Source organism: Muntiacus reevesi, chromosome 3 (genome assembly GCF_963930625.1).
Source record: "Muntiacus reevesi chromosome 3, mMunRee1.1, whole genome shotgun sequence".
Classification (NCBI taxonomy): domain Eukaryota; kingdom Metazoa; phylum Chordata; class Mammalia; order Artiodactyla; family Cervidae; genus Muntiacus; species Muntiacus reevesi.
Genome location: NC_089251.1, coordinates 88340585 through 88358343, shown reverse-complemented (window position 1 = coordinate 88358343; position 17759 = coordinate 88340585). Strand labels below are relative to the sequence as shown.

The following is a 17759-nucleotide window of genomic DNA, read 5'->3' as shown; positions in this document are numbered from 1 at the left end:
CTCTGCTGATTGGGCCCGAGTCGGGGTTCTCCGACTCCCAGCGGCGCTACGGAGCTGCGCTAGGGGTGGGGGTCGTCGGCCCTCCTACCCCTAGCCTAGCCGCACTCGGAGCCCGGCAGAGGGAGGCCGAGGAGGCCCTGGGGTACCGAGGAACGCCCTGCATCCCTCCTAAAGTTTATCAACTCCCTCCCCCAACCACCAGCCTGCTCCCCTCCCCACTCCCTTCGTCCCCAGGGAAGCGCAGTCTCCGCACTCCGGCTCTTTCAGCGGAATCAATAACCAAAGTGTTCCAGGAAGGCGACCCCGGCGAGACCGAGCAGAAAACAGGAGGTTGGCCTTGCTCGAGTACTTGGCGGGGTAGGGGGCTGGGACTGGGGGCTCAGGCCTGGGATTCAGTGGCCCCCACCCCCCAGATTCATACCTCCACCCACACTCAGGAACATAGCCCCCTCCCGGCGCTCCTGGCGGAGCAAGGCCAAGAGTGTGGTAAAAGAACCCGAGACAGCGAGGCAAGGGGACGAGGGGACGGTCTGCACTCGCCGGGGAGAAAAGACTGATTGCAGACCCATAGCCGGGTTCAGGAGCCGGGAGGGTCGAGTGAGGCTGAGACTGTGGTAGGCTGCAAAGACCCCGGGGCCCTGCGGCTCAGAGGCCTTCAGAAGCGGGATCGCACCCCTAGACTGGGACAGAAGGTGAAAAATCTCCCTGGCCCCTCCATTCCCCCATTCTCGGCCCCGCGGAGGTCTCCCCTCCTCAGTCCCGAGTACCGGCCCGCCTCGCTAGGCCGGGAGAGGGGTGAAAAGAGGAGGTGAGCGCGGCTGGAAGCCGGGCTGGCCTTCAGGCCGAGCAGTGGGGTCCCTGGACCCTCCGAGTCCCAAGCGCTTTGTGAGGTTCCTGAGTCCATCTTCTCTTTTGACAGCGCCAGGAGAGGCCAGGCCGGATTTCCCTTCCTTTGACTCAGAAAGGGGCTTGGAAGAAAGATTGAGAGACCGCAGCGAAGATGTGTGTGCATGCGTGTGTGCGCGTTTGGGGGAGGGCCCTGACCCCGCCCCTAAAACGCTAGGACAGCAGCCGGCTTCCCTTCTGTGCGCCGCGTGCTGCAGTGAGCGAGGGTGCGTCGCTGTGTCCGGGGGTCCGATCAAGAGCGTCTGGGGGCCGCGCCCCTGGATGTGCAGGGGGCCAGTGGCAGTGGGGCGGCCGGGTGCGTTGTTCGCGCTTCCTGCAGGTCTCCCGGAGCCGGAGGAGCGGGTGAATGAGTGAGCGTGTGAGTCAGTGCCTTAGTGGATGTCAAGTGTGCATGTGAGCGGTTGAGTGTGTGTCTGTGTCCAATCTCGAAAGTCCCCAACGGAAAGCGAAGTGGGCGGGGCGCACCAATTATTTAATTGGGTGACTAATGGCGCTTCCCGGCAGGGTTTGGGACAGGAAAAAAGGAGGGTAAAGGGGGCGGGCAGGGGTAAAGGCCTGCTGGTCCTTACTAACGGAAAGGAGGGACGGATGGAAGGAGGGAAGGAAACTCTGCTACAAGGTAATTTGGGTGGGGGAGGGGAACGGCGGCTGGAGCCCAGGGTGTAGGGCAGGGTGTGCAGAGCGAGAGCAGCACGCACCCGCTGCCAGGCCGAGAATTTGTGCTGCCCAGACTCCCAGAGAGGGAGAAAGGAGGGTTAGAGTTACAGAAGGGCTCTGGGGAGTGTAACCCAGCCGCACCCAACCCCGCTGGAAGGACGCACGCCGCGTGGTACCGGGAGCCCGGCACTTGCATTTGGTCCCCTGGAGCCTGGTGTCTAGAGGAGATGCCAAACTCCCCTCCCCTCTCCTCCCCACGATGGGCCAGGGCGCCTTCCTCCCCAGCCCCGGATCACGCTGGTCGCTTGATCCGGTCCGTCATCTTCGTTCTGCACGTCAGTCGTTCTCCTCCGTGATTCTCTCAAGTTTATTTTTATTATTCAAGTAAGACGTGTCCGGTGTAGAAAAATTCTAAGCAGAAAGCAAACATTCGGTGGGAATCTTCCCGGCCCCCAAATCCCCTCTGTTCCCTGGGGCCTCATGGGAGGAGGCCCGGGTTTCTGTTCTAAGAAAAATGGGCCAGCCACCTGCTGAACCATACCGGGTTTTGTTTGTCTTCACTCCGCTAAATTGTATTTCATGAATGGTGGCTTTCTGTGCCAGTAATTCGGGTCTCCGTTCCAGCGTCCTCTTCAAAGGCCGTAGATGGGCTTTCGGGAATGCGCTCACTCCCGGGGCAGTCGGGTCCTTCTCCCGGAGATGCCGGTGACTTCCCGAAGGGTCCCGTGATCCCGTGTCCATGGAAGTCGGGCCGCCTCCCCTTTCCTGTCTGCGGGGAGAACCCGGCAAGGAGCATGGGAGGGGGCTACAGGCCAGCTCCAGTCGACTCTTGGGAGTTCGCAGTCTTCCGCTCCCGCTCTTTCTTCTTTCTTCTCCTTCCCTCTTGGCAGTCTGAGGTTTGGCATCCCGCAGGAGTCCCGGCCCTCGCTACACTGCAGGCCTTGGAAGTCGGGTCCCGGCCTCCGTGATTGTGTGCGCAGGGATCCAGTGAGGAACGTAGAGCTTTTGCGCGCCGAGGCACAGTTTGTGTTGTGGGTGTGGGAGGTGGGAGGTGGGGGTGGGCTGGATCTCCTCACCAACCTCCTCTCCAGACCAGCAGAGACCCTGGCCGAGCCGAGCCGGGAGCCTGGGCGGCTCCTAAACTCAGGCTCTTGAACCGGGGGCCGCCTAGCGCCCTAGCTCCAGCTGCCCGCCCAGGAAGCGAGTCCTGCGGGGCCACGGGGCGCCTACCCGTACCCTGCTGGACTGCCTGCCTGAATCCCAGCGGAGGAAGGCTGGGAGCGCCAGTGCTCCGCGCGGGAGGTGTGGACCACGCAGTTGGATCCTATACAGTAAGACTGGCCTTGCTGCGTGTGTGTCTGTGTGTACACATGCTCACGCCTGCAGGCAGGTTGAAACGCTGGCTCTGCCGGGACCCTCCTGCAGGCTAAGTGGGACGCAGAGCTCCAGAAGTTCTGAGTCTACCTTGTGGGAATTTTCAAGGATCCCGGATCCCTCACTTGACAGTGGGGGTCGGGGGAGGGGGGCATTGTCCTGCGCTAGTCCTGCCTTCACCCTCACCGTTAGTTTCCAACCACCCTCTGAACATTTCGTCCTGGCCAAGACACTAGGAACCCTGAGAATTTACTCTGTCTCTCTGCCCCCACCCCCACCCTTTTTGTAAAGTGCTCAGAGAACCTTAACTTGGGAGGTGTGGGGTGAGCTCAGAAGATAGAGGGCAGGGCGATGACCTAAACTGCTTTTTCAGGAGCTCTCGCTCTGCCGTGGCTGAACACAGACAAACCCTAGGTATTGATCCAGCCCTTCCTGGGATCTAAAAGGCCCCCACAACTCAAGGCCCAGCTCAATTCACACTGTCAGTCTCCCTTCGGCCTCAGCAGGTCTGGGGGATTAGTGACCTCGGGTGTTGGAGGGTGTGCAGTTCTGGGCACAAACTGCTGAGTCCTGGACTGGAGACAGGTGACACCTTGCCACTAGAGTTCCTGGGGAACGTGGTGGTTCAGGTTCTCCACTCACAGATGGAGTGTGGAGAGGATCCTCAGGAAGGGGCCACCAACCCCAGCTCCCCTCAGATGCCTCATAGGACTAGGTTTCCAGAGAATTTCTTCAAGGAACCCCCTGAGTTGGGAAAAGAACCCCCTTGCCTGGCTCAGTACCATAAGTCTCCAATTCCTTCCCATGCCTCACTCCGTGTCAGGGAGTGAGCCTGTTCTACTCTTTCTCCAGGAACATTTCACCTGGAGAACTCCCTCCCCATCCACCTTCTCCTCGCCTTTTGGTGTCTCAGTGGGTGAGACTGACTTCTGGAGCCTCTGTGTTGAGAGAGCTGGGGCACAGTCACCTGTGGGTAAATAGTGGTTCTTTCCCACCAGCAGCTAAAGAATCCACCTGCGATGCAGGAGACACAGGAGATGCAGATTTGATCCCTGGTCAGGAAGATCCCTGGAGAAGGAAAATGGCAACTCACTTCAGTATTCTTGCCTGAAAAATCCATGGCTGGAGGAGCTGGGTAGACTATAGTCCAAGGGGTCTCAAAGAGTCAGACACCACTGAGTGACTATGTATAATCATGCACCCACGCTCAGCATCAAAGCTTTCTAGATCAGAAGTGGGATTCTAGGGGAGACAAGGTGTGTATGTAGGTGGGTGGGAGTCAGAGCCTGGGTTCCCCCAGGAGCTGCTTATACCTATCTGCCCAGGCCCCTGGTCCTCCAATGCCAGTTGGCCTGCAGCTCTGGACTCTGGCAGGAGCATTCAACATCCTCTTCTGGTGCTCAGAGCCTGCAACCTCACAGGTTTGGTCCTGACTCTGGTTGTTCCTCCATCTTTCATATCCTTTGGGTGCTCTGGCAGCTGTACAGGCCAGGTTTCCAGGCCTGAACCTCTGGTCCCAGCTCATCACACTCCCTATGGCCTTGCCCTTGCTGAGGCTGGGGCCAGGCCACTCCCCCAGAACTGCTGGGGAGCCTCGTTGAGCTTGCAGCCAATTCAGGTGCCTTCTCCAGCTGGCTTTCTTTTCCATTTCTACCAAGCCACTCCCTTCCCTCAGCCTGTGCATCCCTCCAGCACATTCCCCAGTGCCTATAGGCTCAAGGGGTCTGGCTTCCTCTGCCCTGTCTGGATCTCCTTTCCACCTGCCTCCTGGTTTTGGGGCCCTACCCAAAGGTCTGTGGGAGATCCTGGGCAGCACTTACTCTGCCCCCTAGGGAATCCAATCACCCAGGTGATTGAATCTACTCAGCCATCACTGCTGGAACAGGGGTTCCCCTATAGCTGAAGGGCACTGGTGATCTGAGGTGAACAGGGAGGAGCATTTTGCTTGCACATTCAGCTGGGGAGCACAAGACCTAGCTTGTAGAAAAAACCCATTCATCGCTTCCTTCCCCGAACCCACCTGTACCCCACCCTACATACCTGGGAGCCAGACCTCTGCACTTGCACATGAAGGAGGGAGCCACTGTCCACCGTCAGGTAGAAAGGGGTTGACATTTTAAAATGAGAGAGATGGGTTGTTCTTGTTGATTTTTTTTTCTAATAATGAGATTATTATTTTTGTAACACAATCAAGTGTATCTTTTCTGAGGAGATCAGCAGTGCTGAAACCCAAGGAGGGCAGTTCTAATGATAGGATGCTGGGACAGGTGCTGGGGGCAAAGTGAGGCTCTTCATATTCCAGTGCTTAGGCCCCTCCTAGATCTGTAACCACCCACAGGATCAGTCACTGCAGTGTCATTGACTTATTCCAGGCAACGAAAGATGACTGAGGCTTGTCTGCGCTAGATGCTTTCTGAGAATTGTGCAGGGAGCAGGACCCTCAGGGTGCTAGAGATGCCCTTCGTAGGGGTGGAGGTCACCCGTATGGAGAAGAAGGACCCTAGTGGGCTGGGCCTGGGTGAAGTACAGGTGAGGTGGGGGAGACTCCAGCTGTTGCACCACCTCCTGGGGGCGCCTGTCCAGCCAACTGGCATTTTTCTTCCTGGCACCAGGTTGCTGCCAGTTCCAGGCCACTAGGGTGGCTGCTGAATCCTTTTCCCCACCCCTGCCTCATCCAGTTTGGAGTCCTGGGGTATGGCCTGCACTCCTGAAAGCACCTCCTAGGCACAGCCTGGACCCTCCCCCGCCTCAAGATAGCACTGTCCTACTCCTCTCAGTCCTCTCCTCTGCTTGGGCAGGGACCCCAGCCAGGCTGCTGAGCTGCAGAGCCATCAGGATCTTCTACCCACCCCAGTCCTGGTATATCTCACTGATGCCCATCCCGAGCCTGTGAGTCCAGGGTTCTATCTGGGAAAGCTGCTCAAGGGGAGCTGTGTGTTTGGCCAGAATGTAAGCAGGGCCCCCTGGAGTGACCCTCATCAGATACCTACCTTGAAGGGCAGTTCGGTGCCAGCAGGGAGCTCCTGCCTCGAAGAAGGCCTTGGCCCAGGGCCAAGAAGGCTTAGGGGAGGAGGCAGAGGAGTTCTCAACACCTGTCCTGTATTAAATTACCTGGAAAACTTAGGCAAACTTGTGCTTGGCCACGGACCAAATGGCTTAAAATCTGGTTCCCTGAGGGCTCCCTATATTTGAAAGTTTTCCAGGTGAAGCCTTCTTGTAAACCACTGAACTGGGCCAAGAGTGGGGGAAGCAGGTGTTACCTGCGGCTGAGACAAAGGCAGGAGGAAAGGTCTGGGTTGGTCTTTCTGTTGCAGATCTGTGCTATGCTTAGTCGCTCAGTCGTGTCTGAGCCCAGGGCCGCAAAGGCTCCTCTGTCTATGGGATCCTCCAGGCAAGAATATTGGAGTGGGTTGCATGTCCTCCTCCAGGGGATCTTCCTGACCCAGTGATCAACCCAGGTCTCCCGCATTGCAGGCGGATTCTCCCCCATCTGAGCCAATGGGGAAGCCCTCGTAGCAGGTTAGGGGATAAGAAATGGTTGTTTCTGCCAAGACCTCTGGTGAAGTGGGGGAGGGGAGTTAGCAGTGCTGGGGGCAGTTTTGTGGAGGGGATCAGAGAGGGTGAACAGGCCCAGACAGTGCACAGCTGGACCCAACCTGAAGTGTCCAACTTGATCTGAAAACTCCCCCACCGGTAAGATTCAGGGTTCTCTTGGGTAAGGCCACCCAGGGGTGAGGGAGGGGACCTGGTAGGACTGGATGGGTGCCTCGAGGTTCTAGGATAGGAAACTGGATTTGGGGGTCTTCTCTTCCTATCTGCTTTCTTCCAGACAGATTCCACCAAGAATGGTTACTTGACTTCCTGCATCTCTTCCCCAGATATTTCTCTGTGACTCTTCCTTACTCCCCGCCCCCAACCTGAAGGTTTTGCAGCCTTTTCCTTCTCCATTTGCTTCTTTTCTCCTTCAGGTTCTCCAGCGTTCTTCCCTCTCTGGGTCATCACTCCTTGCACTGCTCTCCTCCCTACCAGGCCAGCCTCTGGACCACAGCAGTCTCCCTCCATCTCCTCTTCATCCTCCCTCCCACCTGCTCTCCCTCTCCAGAGCCCTTATTTTCCCTCTTCTCTTCACTCCTCCCCTGCCTCTTCTTCTTGTCTGTCTTTGGAAATTAGGATCCTGACATGCTCTTGGAGTTAAAATCAATGAAAAGACACCAGAGACTTGAGAGAATCTTCTAAAAACAAAACAAAAGACTTCTTTCCTAAAAAATCCCTTCACTCCTACTACTGCATCCTGATTTTATATGGATCATCCCCTAAGATGATTGCACCTTCATTTGTTTTCTAGCAAGGGACATGTGGCTAACCTTCTGAAGGTGTGCTAGATTCATACTTTCATGAAATAGTCACAACTCATATCGTGGTGACTCGGATGCTCCATTTTGAAGAGAAGGAAACGGAGACCAAGATCAAACAGTGGATTCAAACCTGGGTGCTGGATCTTGGGGCTCTGCCAAGGCAAAAATCTCTTCACTCTTCCTTCACACTGAGAACCAGGCTCCCCTTAAACACAGATAAATAAGTACTCTCTGGGCCAGAGTTTCAAGGTTTCCATCCCCTAGCACAGCAGCTGGGGAGGTGCTTTTGGACTGAGAGGCAAAGCACCCTCGAAGGAAGCCTTAGCCTCTGTGGAGACTGGAGGAAATCTAGACTTGGAGGATGCAGACTTTGAAAGAGCAGAGCCTCAACTGATGTGGACAGTGGACTTACCGCCTAGAACCCTGTATGTGTTATTTTGTTTTTCCTGTTTCTTAATAATAGCTTTATTGAGGTATAATCAATATATCATCAATACATTTACAATTCAATGGTTTTTGTACATTCACAGGTATACCAAAATACATAGTTTAGGCACAGCTATACAATGTAGCCATCACCACAGTAAATTTTAGAATATTTTTACCACCTCAGAAAGAAACTTGTTGGTGATTATAATTAATAATGTGCTTAGTTGTGTCTGACTTTTTGTAACCCTGTGGACTATGGATCGTAGCTTTCCAGGTTCCTCTGTCCGTGGGATCTGGCAAGAATACTGGAGTGGATTGCCATTTCCTCCTCAGGGGATCTTCCCAATCCAGGGACAGAATGCATCTCCTGCATCGCAGGCAGATTCTTTACCACTGAGCCACCAGGGGAACCCTTGTATATAATTAATAAAGCTGTATTGTATATTTGAAAGTTCCTAAGAGTCAACCTTAAAAGTTTCCATCCTAAGAAAAAAATTGTACCCATATGTGATGATGGATGTTAACTACACTTATGTGGTGGTCATTTTGCAATATATACAAATATGGAACCATGTCTTTATACCTGAAACAAATATATGTCAATTATATCTCAGTTTAAAAATTAAAAAAAAAAGAAAAGAAACTTGTACCCTTTAGCTATTACCCACAACTTCCCATCCTCGCCTCAGCCCTAAGAAACCACAAATCTACTTTTTGTTTCTATGGATTTAGCTATTATGGAACTTTCATATATATGGAATCATATAATACATGATCTTGAGTCTGGCTTCTTTCACTTAATGATTCGAGTTTCATTCATGTTGTAGCATGTATCAAAACTTCATTTTTTTAATGGTCAAATAATATTCCATTGTATGGTTATACTACATTTGTTCATCCACTCATTACTGATGGACATCTGATTGTTTTCATTTTACCTGTGTGAGAATGTGGGGGCTCCCCTAGCTCAGGGTTCCCTGCTTGGCCAGAAGAAAGAGGAATTTTTCTGAGAGCAGATGGGGGAAACTGGTGAAGCTTAGGGAAGAGGCTTCCATTGACTGTGTGTCCCCACCGAATCCATTTCCTTCTGGATGCATCCTTTCCACTACTGTCTAAAGAGGGGAGGCTCAAGCAGGACTGGGAGGCTTGTAGGAGTTACAGACTCTGAAGTAAAGATTCAGAGCCTGTCTCTCTGCTAGGCAGGGCTGGAATCCTGGCTCTACTGAGACTAGTTCCTAATGGGTTGATTCATCTCACTGTGCTTCAGTGTCCTCATCTCTTAGATGGGGATAACATTAGTACCAACCTCCTGCAACTGCTATGAGTCGTCATCTGGTGCATGTGAGCACTTTATCCAGAACCTGGCACTCTGTGGGTCCTGGAGGAAACAATACTGATGCTTGTATCATTTAAGAGTTAAAGCTGAGAGCGCTGGGGATCCTGGTGCCCACACTACTGAGCTTTACGTATTTATAGTTCCAGTCATGCCATGTCTTAGCTCCCAAGACAGATTCTGCGGATCACCAGCCTCCTGGTGGCCTTTCCCAGGGAAGAAGGAATCAAGGATATGAGGAACAGTAGCCTGAACTGAAGATTCAGATTCCTGCCCAGAGGCAGGGGCTTCATGGTGGGCAGGATTCAGGCCCTTCACCCTCCCCCAGGCATTTCCGACGAGGTGTGCCTTAGAGAGTGCCGGGAGCCAGAGGGCTCCCTTTTATATCTTTTGACATCTTTCCAATTTGTGGGATGCCATAATTAGAACATACCCAGAAAAACAACTTCTTAAATGTTGTTGTTAGAATAGGTTTGAAAGCATTTTGTTTCCCTGCTTTCATCAAGGGAGCTGCTGTCTTCCCTCCCCGAGTCTGTGCCTCGTGTGACTGGCTGGCTGGCTGGCAGTGACATACCAAGTTGAAGCGGCTCCTTTTTGTCTTGACTGTGTCCTCCACCACAGTGCACATTCAAGGTCATCAACCACCCCAGTTCCAAGTTCCCAGCAAAGGGAAAGCCGAGCATTTTGGGTCAAGTTGTACCCCAGAGTGGTCATTTGTGATCAGCATTACCAGCAGGCGGGGCTCCAGGCTGAGCTTGGTAGGGAAGCAAGGAAGCACAGCGCTGCTGGCACCCCATCAGTGGTGACCCTGGTTCTGGAGTCTCCCCTCCCTTGCGAACCCAAGGCTTCCTTGCTCTTTGGGTCGGGTTGGGTCCAGTCAGGAGTGCTGTGAAAGACAGGATCACCTAGGGCCAGGGATTGTTTTGTTGTTTAGTCGCCAAGTCCAGTCTCTTTTGCGACTCAATGGACTGTAGCCTGTCAGGCTCCTCTTTGTGTGGAATTCTCCAGGCAAGAATACTGGAATGGGTTGCCATTTCCTTCTCCAGGGGATCTTCCCAACCCAGGGATTGAACCCATGTCTCCAGCATTACAGGCAGATTCTTTACTGGGCAGAGAGGTAGGGGGAGGCTAGAATTCTCCATCACCTGACTCAGGGCCAGGACATAGGAACTGCCTGGCAGTGGGTATTGGATTCTTGGAGCTGGGGTTGTGGGGGGGATGCTGGCAATGTCCTGATGACTCGCTAAGATCCTCTCGTGATCCCATGATTGTCCCTTAGGGAGCCTGTTCCCCTACTCCCAGATGTCGTCAGGAATTTATACTTACTAAGAACAGTTTCCTGGAACTGCTGTCACACTCTTTGGAGTATCTTTCATTCAACAACTATTTACTGAGCTACTACTATATGCTGGTATGGTGCAAGATATTGGCGGACAGTTGTGAAGCAAATAGAGCCAAGTCCCTGAACTCAAGGTAGGGGACCTTGGAGTTGCGGGGCCAGTCCACCTGGTGGTTCACAGAGATGGGTATGCCAGCGCGACTAACCACAGATTTGTTTTCCTGGCTAGAGAACCCTCTCTGAAAATAACTCTCCTTAAAGAGACGCAGCACAGCCTCAGCGGCCCAACCGCAGTAAATGGAGGGCCAAAAAGGGAACGCATTGCCTCCTGTTAGGTTCAGTTGGCTGACAAAACAACAAATAAGCATACAAACAAGAACCCCCAAACATGCGGACCCACACCTTGGTTTGTCAGCACATGCGATGTGCACTAATTTCATTAACTCTTTAAACAATTAGTTTTATTTTTTTTTCCTAAAAAGAAAACATGAATTTGAGGGGAAAAAATTCAAAACAGCACAAAAGATTATAAAGTGCCAAGCAGGTGTCTTCCAGACCCCACCGTTCGAAGCCCCAATTAGTAGCCCCGTATGGGACATGAAGTCACTCTGTCCTCTGTTCTAGACCCTGCCTTTTCTGCTCTCGCCCGTGCCTTGGCGCTTACTCCTGGCAGCCGGGTCCGCCTTACCCTTTCTGCGCCCTCTCTGCTTGCCAGCCTCATGTGAACGTGCCGGCTTCCCTACAGCGTCGCCAGTATGGGGTGTTACCTGAGATTTTCATCTTTGTGGGTCTGGTAGATTTCTAAAAAAAAACAAAACAAAACAAAACAAAAAACGAATTAATCTAAGAGGAAACAAGGGAAAGCAAGAGAAGGGGAAAAAAATGCTCGCGACACCGGGCCGTGGCGTTCAGAGGGCGCGTAAGCGTGGGTGCCAGCGATGCGGGGCGGGGGTGGCCCGCGCATCTCCGCCCCAGACGATCGGAGGCTCGCAGCCCTTGGCGCGCTTCAAAGCCGGGCAAGCAGAGAGTGACGGCTGGGCGGCTGGGTCAGCGGGAATTAGCGCGTCGGGGCCGGGGCGAGGGATCGCCGCTGGGCGAGAGTTCAGGACAGGATTAGTGGGTTCAAAAGCAGGTCAGAGAGAGCTAAGTGAGGCGACGAGGTCCGTGGGAGGTCAAGGTCCTCGGCAGAGGCGCGCTCCGGGCCGGGCGCGGGAACGGCAGCGGGCGGGGACTGCGCACGCGGGCCGACTAGACCGGGAAGCTGAGATCGGAGCGCGGAGGGGCTGGACAGCCTTCCGCGGGCTGGCCTCGTTCTAGGGCGGCCGCTGGACTAGCTCCCCCCGACCCCCACCCCGTGGTGTGCGGCCGGGCCTCGGGGAACAAGCCGGCGGAGAGGTGAAGGCGGGGAGGCGAACCCAGACACCCGCCGGAGACAGCGTCACTGAACACAGAGCTCTCTGTGAGCGCACGTGTCTGCGGAACAGGATTAGCCTACTTTTCTCTTAGATCTGTTCTTTTAAACTTTAATCCCATTTCTTTCCCTTAATTTTTTCCAAAAAAAATATTTATTTTTGGCTGTGTTGGGTCTTCCTTGCTGCTCAGGCTTTCCTCTAGTTGCAGGGAGTGGGGGCTACTCTCTAGTGGTGCTCGAGCTTCTGGTCGCGGTGACTTCTCTTATTGGGGGAGCACGGGCTTTAGGGAACACAGGCTTCACTTTTTGTGGCAGGTCGACTCGGCAGCTGCGGCTCCGGGGCTCTAGAGCGCTGGCTGAGTAGTTGTGGAACAAGGACTCAGTCGCTGCAGGGCATGTGGGATCTGCCGGGATCAGGGATCCAACCGGTGTCTTATGCATTGGCAGGCAGATTCTTTACAACTGAGCCGCGGGGGAAGTCCTTTCCCTTAATTTTTAAAAAAAGCTTTCTTTTCCCCCTTTTCTGGCAAGGGAAGAAAATCTCTTACGCCAACAGTTCGACAAACTATGCGGAACTGTGCTAAGAAATTTCTTGCGGGGCTCTGTCCTTCCCCGCGGAAGATTGCGTCGCCTCTGCTGCGGGGCGATTGCGGAGTGTCAGGCCAAGTGTGCAGAGATAACCACCACGTACAGCCCACACTTCTGTGAAGCCTGAAATGTATTAAGGGAGAGCAGGAGGGACAGCGCTACCCCGAAAGAAGTGAGTGTGGCAGGGGTGTGTGTCCTGTGAGCCTCTGACTTGAAGTGGCTTTTTTAGAGGATGAGAATGTGTTCATATACTATTTTGCTCTCTTGAAAGAGCTCCTCGATACTGATGGGGAACAATCGTGGGAATATCGCAAGGTGCGGAGTGGGTGCTCCACTCTGGAATTCTGGCGTTGATAGACAAGCAGACCACGGATGGCTCTCAGCGTCACTTGGCGGAGGTGACCCGCCGGGTAGCCGTCTCCAGTGTCCCCACCCACGGTCACTCCTTCCCCAGGGTCCTGCTTTTCCCTTCCCCGGCCTCGGCCTTTCTCCTGCCCTCTCCCAGGGGCGAGGCAGGCGCGGTCGGGAGCGCGGGAGCCAGGATGCTCAGGCGTCCGTCTTGATCTCCACGAAAGCAGCCAGCCTCTCTGGACTGGGCCCCTCTGCTTTTCCGCGGGGGAACTCTCCTGAAGAGTCCGCTTGTCGGGGCAAAGTTGGCCAGTCCTTGGGGTGACGGTGCTGGTGAAAGTCGTGGTGGAGGCCGGTCGGGGGGTCGTGGTGATGGGGGGCGGGGGGCAAGAGTGAAGACGGCAGAAAGGGAGAGCTGAGCGGGGACTGAGGCGGTGGGAAGGAGAGAGGAGCGGAGAAAACCGGGTCCGCGGAGCCCGGGAGCAGGAGCCGGGGTCGCCGAGAGGGGGAAGGGGCGGGGCCGGAAACCCGGAGGCCGCCCGCCGCCCGAACAAAGCGCCGCCGACTCTCGGCCCGCAGTCGTGCGCCTTTCCCGGGTTTCTCCCGAGTCTTTAGATCGGGTCGGCAGATCTGCTGGTCCAGGTGGGGCCATGCAGGCTGGGGAAGCCGGTCTAAAGGGACCGATCCCCGGAGATCGGTCCAGGCCAGCCGGCATTCAGCTCCGCCCAGGCGGGCTGCGGTCGCCCGTGCGGGGGAGGTGGGGAGCGGGCGAGGGGCCCCTTCCTCGGTCCAGGTGCACTCGACGCCTCTGGCTTTGTTCCGAAAGACCCCGGGAACCTTATCTCCTGCTCCCTGGCCCCTACTCGATGGTCGAGGTGCAAAATACGTCCCTCTAGCTGAAAATACTTCTGATTCGAAGTCGTATAAACAATGCCGAGAGTCTTCTCAATGCGGCTTCCAACCTCTGCACCCTGTTCAAAAGTTTAGAGCAACGGTAATAGAATTGAAAGAAGGGAAAAAATATCCCAGTGCTCAAACCTAATATTATCGCCCTCGTTCGTTACGAAAAGGGGAGAAAGTTTTTTTTTCACTGCACACTTAATTTACATAATTTTAGTCAAGGTGAATGAATGTGTAATTTTGCGTTCAGTCTTTGCTACTTCAGGTGTCTCCTACATTATTTGTCAGATGCTATAGTCCATATAATATGCTTTTCAATAGCCGAGTAGTATTATGTTATGTTACTGTGTAAAATAATCATTCAATTGCTAGCTATTTCAGCTTACCTAGTTTTGTAGCATTAAAATAATGCTCAAACCAAAACGACCAAATATATGGCTTCCTGTTTCCGGGAGGATTATTTTTTCAGGATTCTTACTGGGTCAACAGGATAGGGACATTTTCATTGCTCTTAATATATTGCTGAACCGCTTTCCAAAGCAACCTGTACCGGCATTTTTTTCGGGTCATTATGGGCTGGTCGTGGTGCTGGCGATCAGGCCTTAGATCTTTTCCCCTGTGAAGAATGGGAGCGCTGGGCTAGGGAAAAGACCGGGGTTCCTTCCCTTGCCTGGAAAAAGCCAGATAAAGTCTCACAGTGGAGGTGAGGGACGATAGTCTCAGATAGGGCTTGCCAAGTAGAAATTGAGGGAAGGACAGCGTGACCTTCGCGTGCACCCTCTGGGCAGTGGGAGAGCTTTGCGGGTTTGGAGAGGTAAGTGGTGCCTTATGTTTTGCCCGGAGTGTTCAGCGTGGGTGGGAGAGCCCGGCAAGGTGCAGCTGCTACCCCTCCAACGGAATCGGAAACCCTCATCGCTGGGCGTTTGCACTATTTTAAGGGGTTGCCATCTATTAAGAGAGGCATACTTACATAACCATTATATTTAGATATTACCTGTTTTTGAAAGGAGTTCACATTTCCTTATTTTAAAATACCAATTATCCTTTAAGAAACAATTCCTTCTCTTAGCCACAGTAATATGTATCTTAAAAGCAATAAATATATTACCTGATTTTTCCATAATAAGAATATTACATGTATTATATGGTTAATTAAAAATCATAAGTGAACACAAAATTATTGTAAAATAAACAGACTGAGGTGTATACAGATTCCTCTCCTTAATCCTCCCTCAGAAGTAGTATGGCTGATAGTTACAGTGTTGCATATGCAAACTGTAAGTTTTTTGTGGCAATGATTCATATTATCCTTGCTACTCTACAAACTGCCCTTAAAAAAATTATCAATAGGCCCTGTCATTCTTACATGTCAGAGGACTGTAGCTCTATCTCATTTTTAATAGCTGTTCAGCATTTTTCCTCTGCTTAGAAACTTAGATAAATAATACATGAATGTCTTTTATATCATAAAACAAATCAAACAATGCCAGAATATAAAGATAAAACAAGAAACAATGTGGCTTTTTTCTGAGGTTTTCCTTCTTCATACTTGCCTATCCCACTCCATTCCTCAGAAGTGTGGAGTCTTTACATTATTTTCTAACCTTTATTTTAAAATAATTTCAAACTTATGGAAAAGTTGCAAGATTAGTACAAACAGCTCCAGCATAGTCATTTCTTAGCTGCATTTGCTTTATTATTCTCTTTTCCTATGTACTTATAAAAATATTTTGAAGCATCTGAGAATGTGACAGACACTATGCCTCTTTATTCCTAAACACTGCAGTATTTCCTAAGAAAGGAGACCTTCACCTACATAACCTCAGTATGATGGTCAAAATCAGAAAATTTAACACTGATTCAATGCTATTATATAATCTTCAGGTCTTATTCAAAATTTGCCAGTTGTCCCAATAATGTTCTTTATGTTATTATTTTTTTCTGCTCGAGGATCTAATTCAATATCATTCATTACACTTAGGTTTCAAGTTCTGGCTAGTCTCCTTTAGCTGGGAACAATTCATCAACTTTTCTTTGCCTTTTGTAACATAGATATTTTTAAAGAATGCAGACCAGTTATTTTATACACATTATGGTTTCTTGTTTTATTTTAAACAGTCTGAAACTTACACAGAAGTTGTCAAGTATAAAGATCTTACTGCACCCAGAACCAATTTGAGAATAAATTTGACGTATGCTTTATTTTGTATTTCCAATAAACAAGGACATCCTCCCCAATAATCACAATACTATCATCAAAATCATAAAATTAACATTATTGCCATCAACTGTTGAGATCAATTAAGCTTATCAATCATCCTGACAATGTCTCTATAGCAAAATGATACAGTCGAGTTTGTTTGTTGCACTGAATCATCATTGTCTCTTCAGTCTCTTTCAACCTGTAACTGACCGTCTTGTCTTGACTTCCATGGCCAGTTATCATGTTGAAGAATGTCTGACAGTGTGGTTTTGTCTCATGTTTCCTCATGATTCAATTCAGATTATGAATTATTTCAAGAATATCACTTAAGTGATGCTGAATTCTTCTCATTGTATCTTAACCAAATGGGGTATAATATTAATTCCATTACTTTGATCAAACGAATAAGGTAGTATCTGCTATGTTTCTCCCTGTAAAATTTTTTTCCATTGTAATTAATACATATTTTTCAGGGAGGAACTTTGAGACTATGTATATACTCTGCTACTTATAAAATTCTCTATTCTTTGTTTATGAAAAAATTCAATGGCATTTTATTGTATTAAATGAATTATAACTTGTTACTATCATTATTTGCTTCATTATTTACTTACTTTGCAAAGTGTCCCAAATGCAATCTGTGGGAGCCCTTTCAAGCTGGCCTCTTCCTTTTTTTAAAACAGTTTATTAAGATATAATTCATATACCATACAAGTCACCTCCTTAAACTATACAATTCAGTGATTTTTAGTATAGTCACAGAGTTGTGCAATCATCCCTACAATCAGTTCTGGAACATTTTCATCACTCCCTAAAGAAACCTCATACCCTTTAGCTATCTACTATTAATCTTCTCATGTCCCAAGGCCCCAGGCAACTGCACATTAATTACTTTCTATCTCTATAAGCTTTGCCTACTCTGGAAATTTCATAGAAATGGAAGTGTACAATATGCACAGTCTTTTGTGACTGGCTCTTTCATTTAGCATAGTGCTTTCAAAGTTTACCCACATTGTAGCATGAAGCACTATTTTAATTTTAGGAAGCCTCTCCCAAGTTGGAGTCCCATAGCTTTTATTTTATTTTGAAGTATAGTTGATTTAAAATATTATGTTAGTTTCAGGTATACAGCATAGTGATTCTTTTTCTTTTTTTTCCAGATTGTATTCCATTATAGGTTAATACAAGATATTGGGTAAAAACTTCATTCACTTTTAGTGCTGAGAGATATTTCATTGGATGGACATACCACAATTTGTTTACTCATACATCAGTTGATGGACATTTGGGTTGCTTCTATTTTTTGGCTATTATGAGTATTGCTGTTATGGATATTTTCATAAAAGTTTTTGTCTATTCAATATCTTGTATTAAACTATAATGGGAAAGAATCTGAAAAAGAGCATATATGACTTTGCAGTACACCAGAAACTAACACAAGATTGTAAATCAACTGTATTTCAATTAAAAAAAAAGCTTTTGTGTAAGTGTATGTTTTAATTTCTCTTGGGTATATATCTAGAGTGGAACTGCTCTATCAAACAGATGACTCTGTTTTAACTTTCTGAGCAAGTGCCACCCTATTGGCCAAAGTGGCCACACCATTTTGCATTCTCACCAGCAGTGTATGAGGGTCCCAGTCTCTCACATCCTGGCCAACACTTGTAATTATCTATCTTTTTGTCTATAGCCATATAGTCAGTGTTCAGGGTGTCTCATTGAAGTTTTGATTTTCGTTTCTCTGAAGACTAACGATGCTATCTTTTCATCTGCTTATTGGCCATTCACATGTCTTTGGAAAAATGTCTATTCAGATCCTTTGCCCATTTTTAAATTGGGATATTTATCTTTATATTATTGAGTTGTAAATGTTGTTTGTATAATCTAGATATAAGCCCATTATCAAATATTTCTTC

General features: G+C 50.1%; 1 protein-coding gene across 6 annotated transcripts in view; it reads left to right on the top strand.

The window, feature by feature from the left end:
* Positions 1-68: 68 nt before the first annotated feature.
* The window catches only part of CD207 (CD207 molecule), a 55180-nt gene continuing 37489 nt past the window's right edge, over positions 69-17759 (top strand). Inside the window, exons 1-2 of one of the 6 annotated variants that reach the window (XM_065929484.1) lie at positions 70-330; positions 920-1525. In XM_065929484.1, the coding sequence (XP_065785556.1) occupies positions 1495-1525 (31 nt within the window). In that variant the 5' untranslated portion in view covers positions 70-330; positions 920-1494. Of the gene's footprint in view, positions 331-919; positions 1526-17759 lie in introns of those variants that run through there. The other 5 variants (XM_065929489.1, XM_065929486.1, XM_065929485.1 and 2 more) reach the window with 5 other exon arrangements.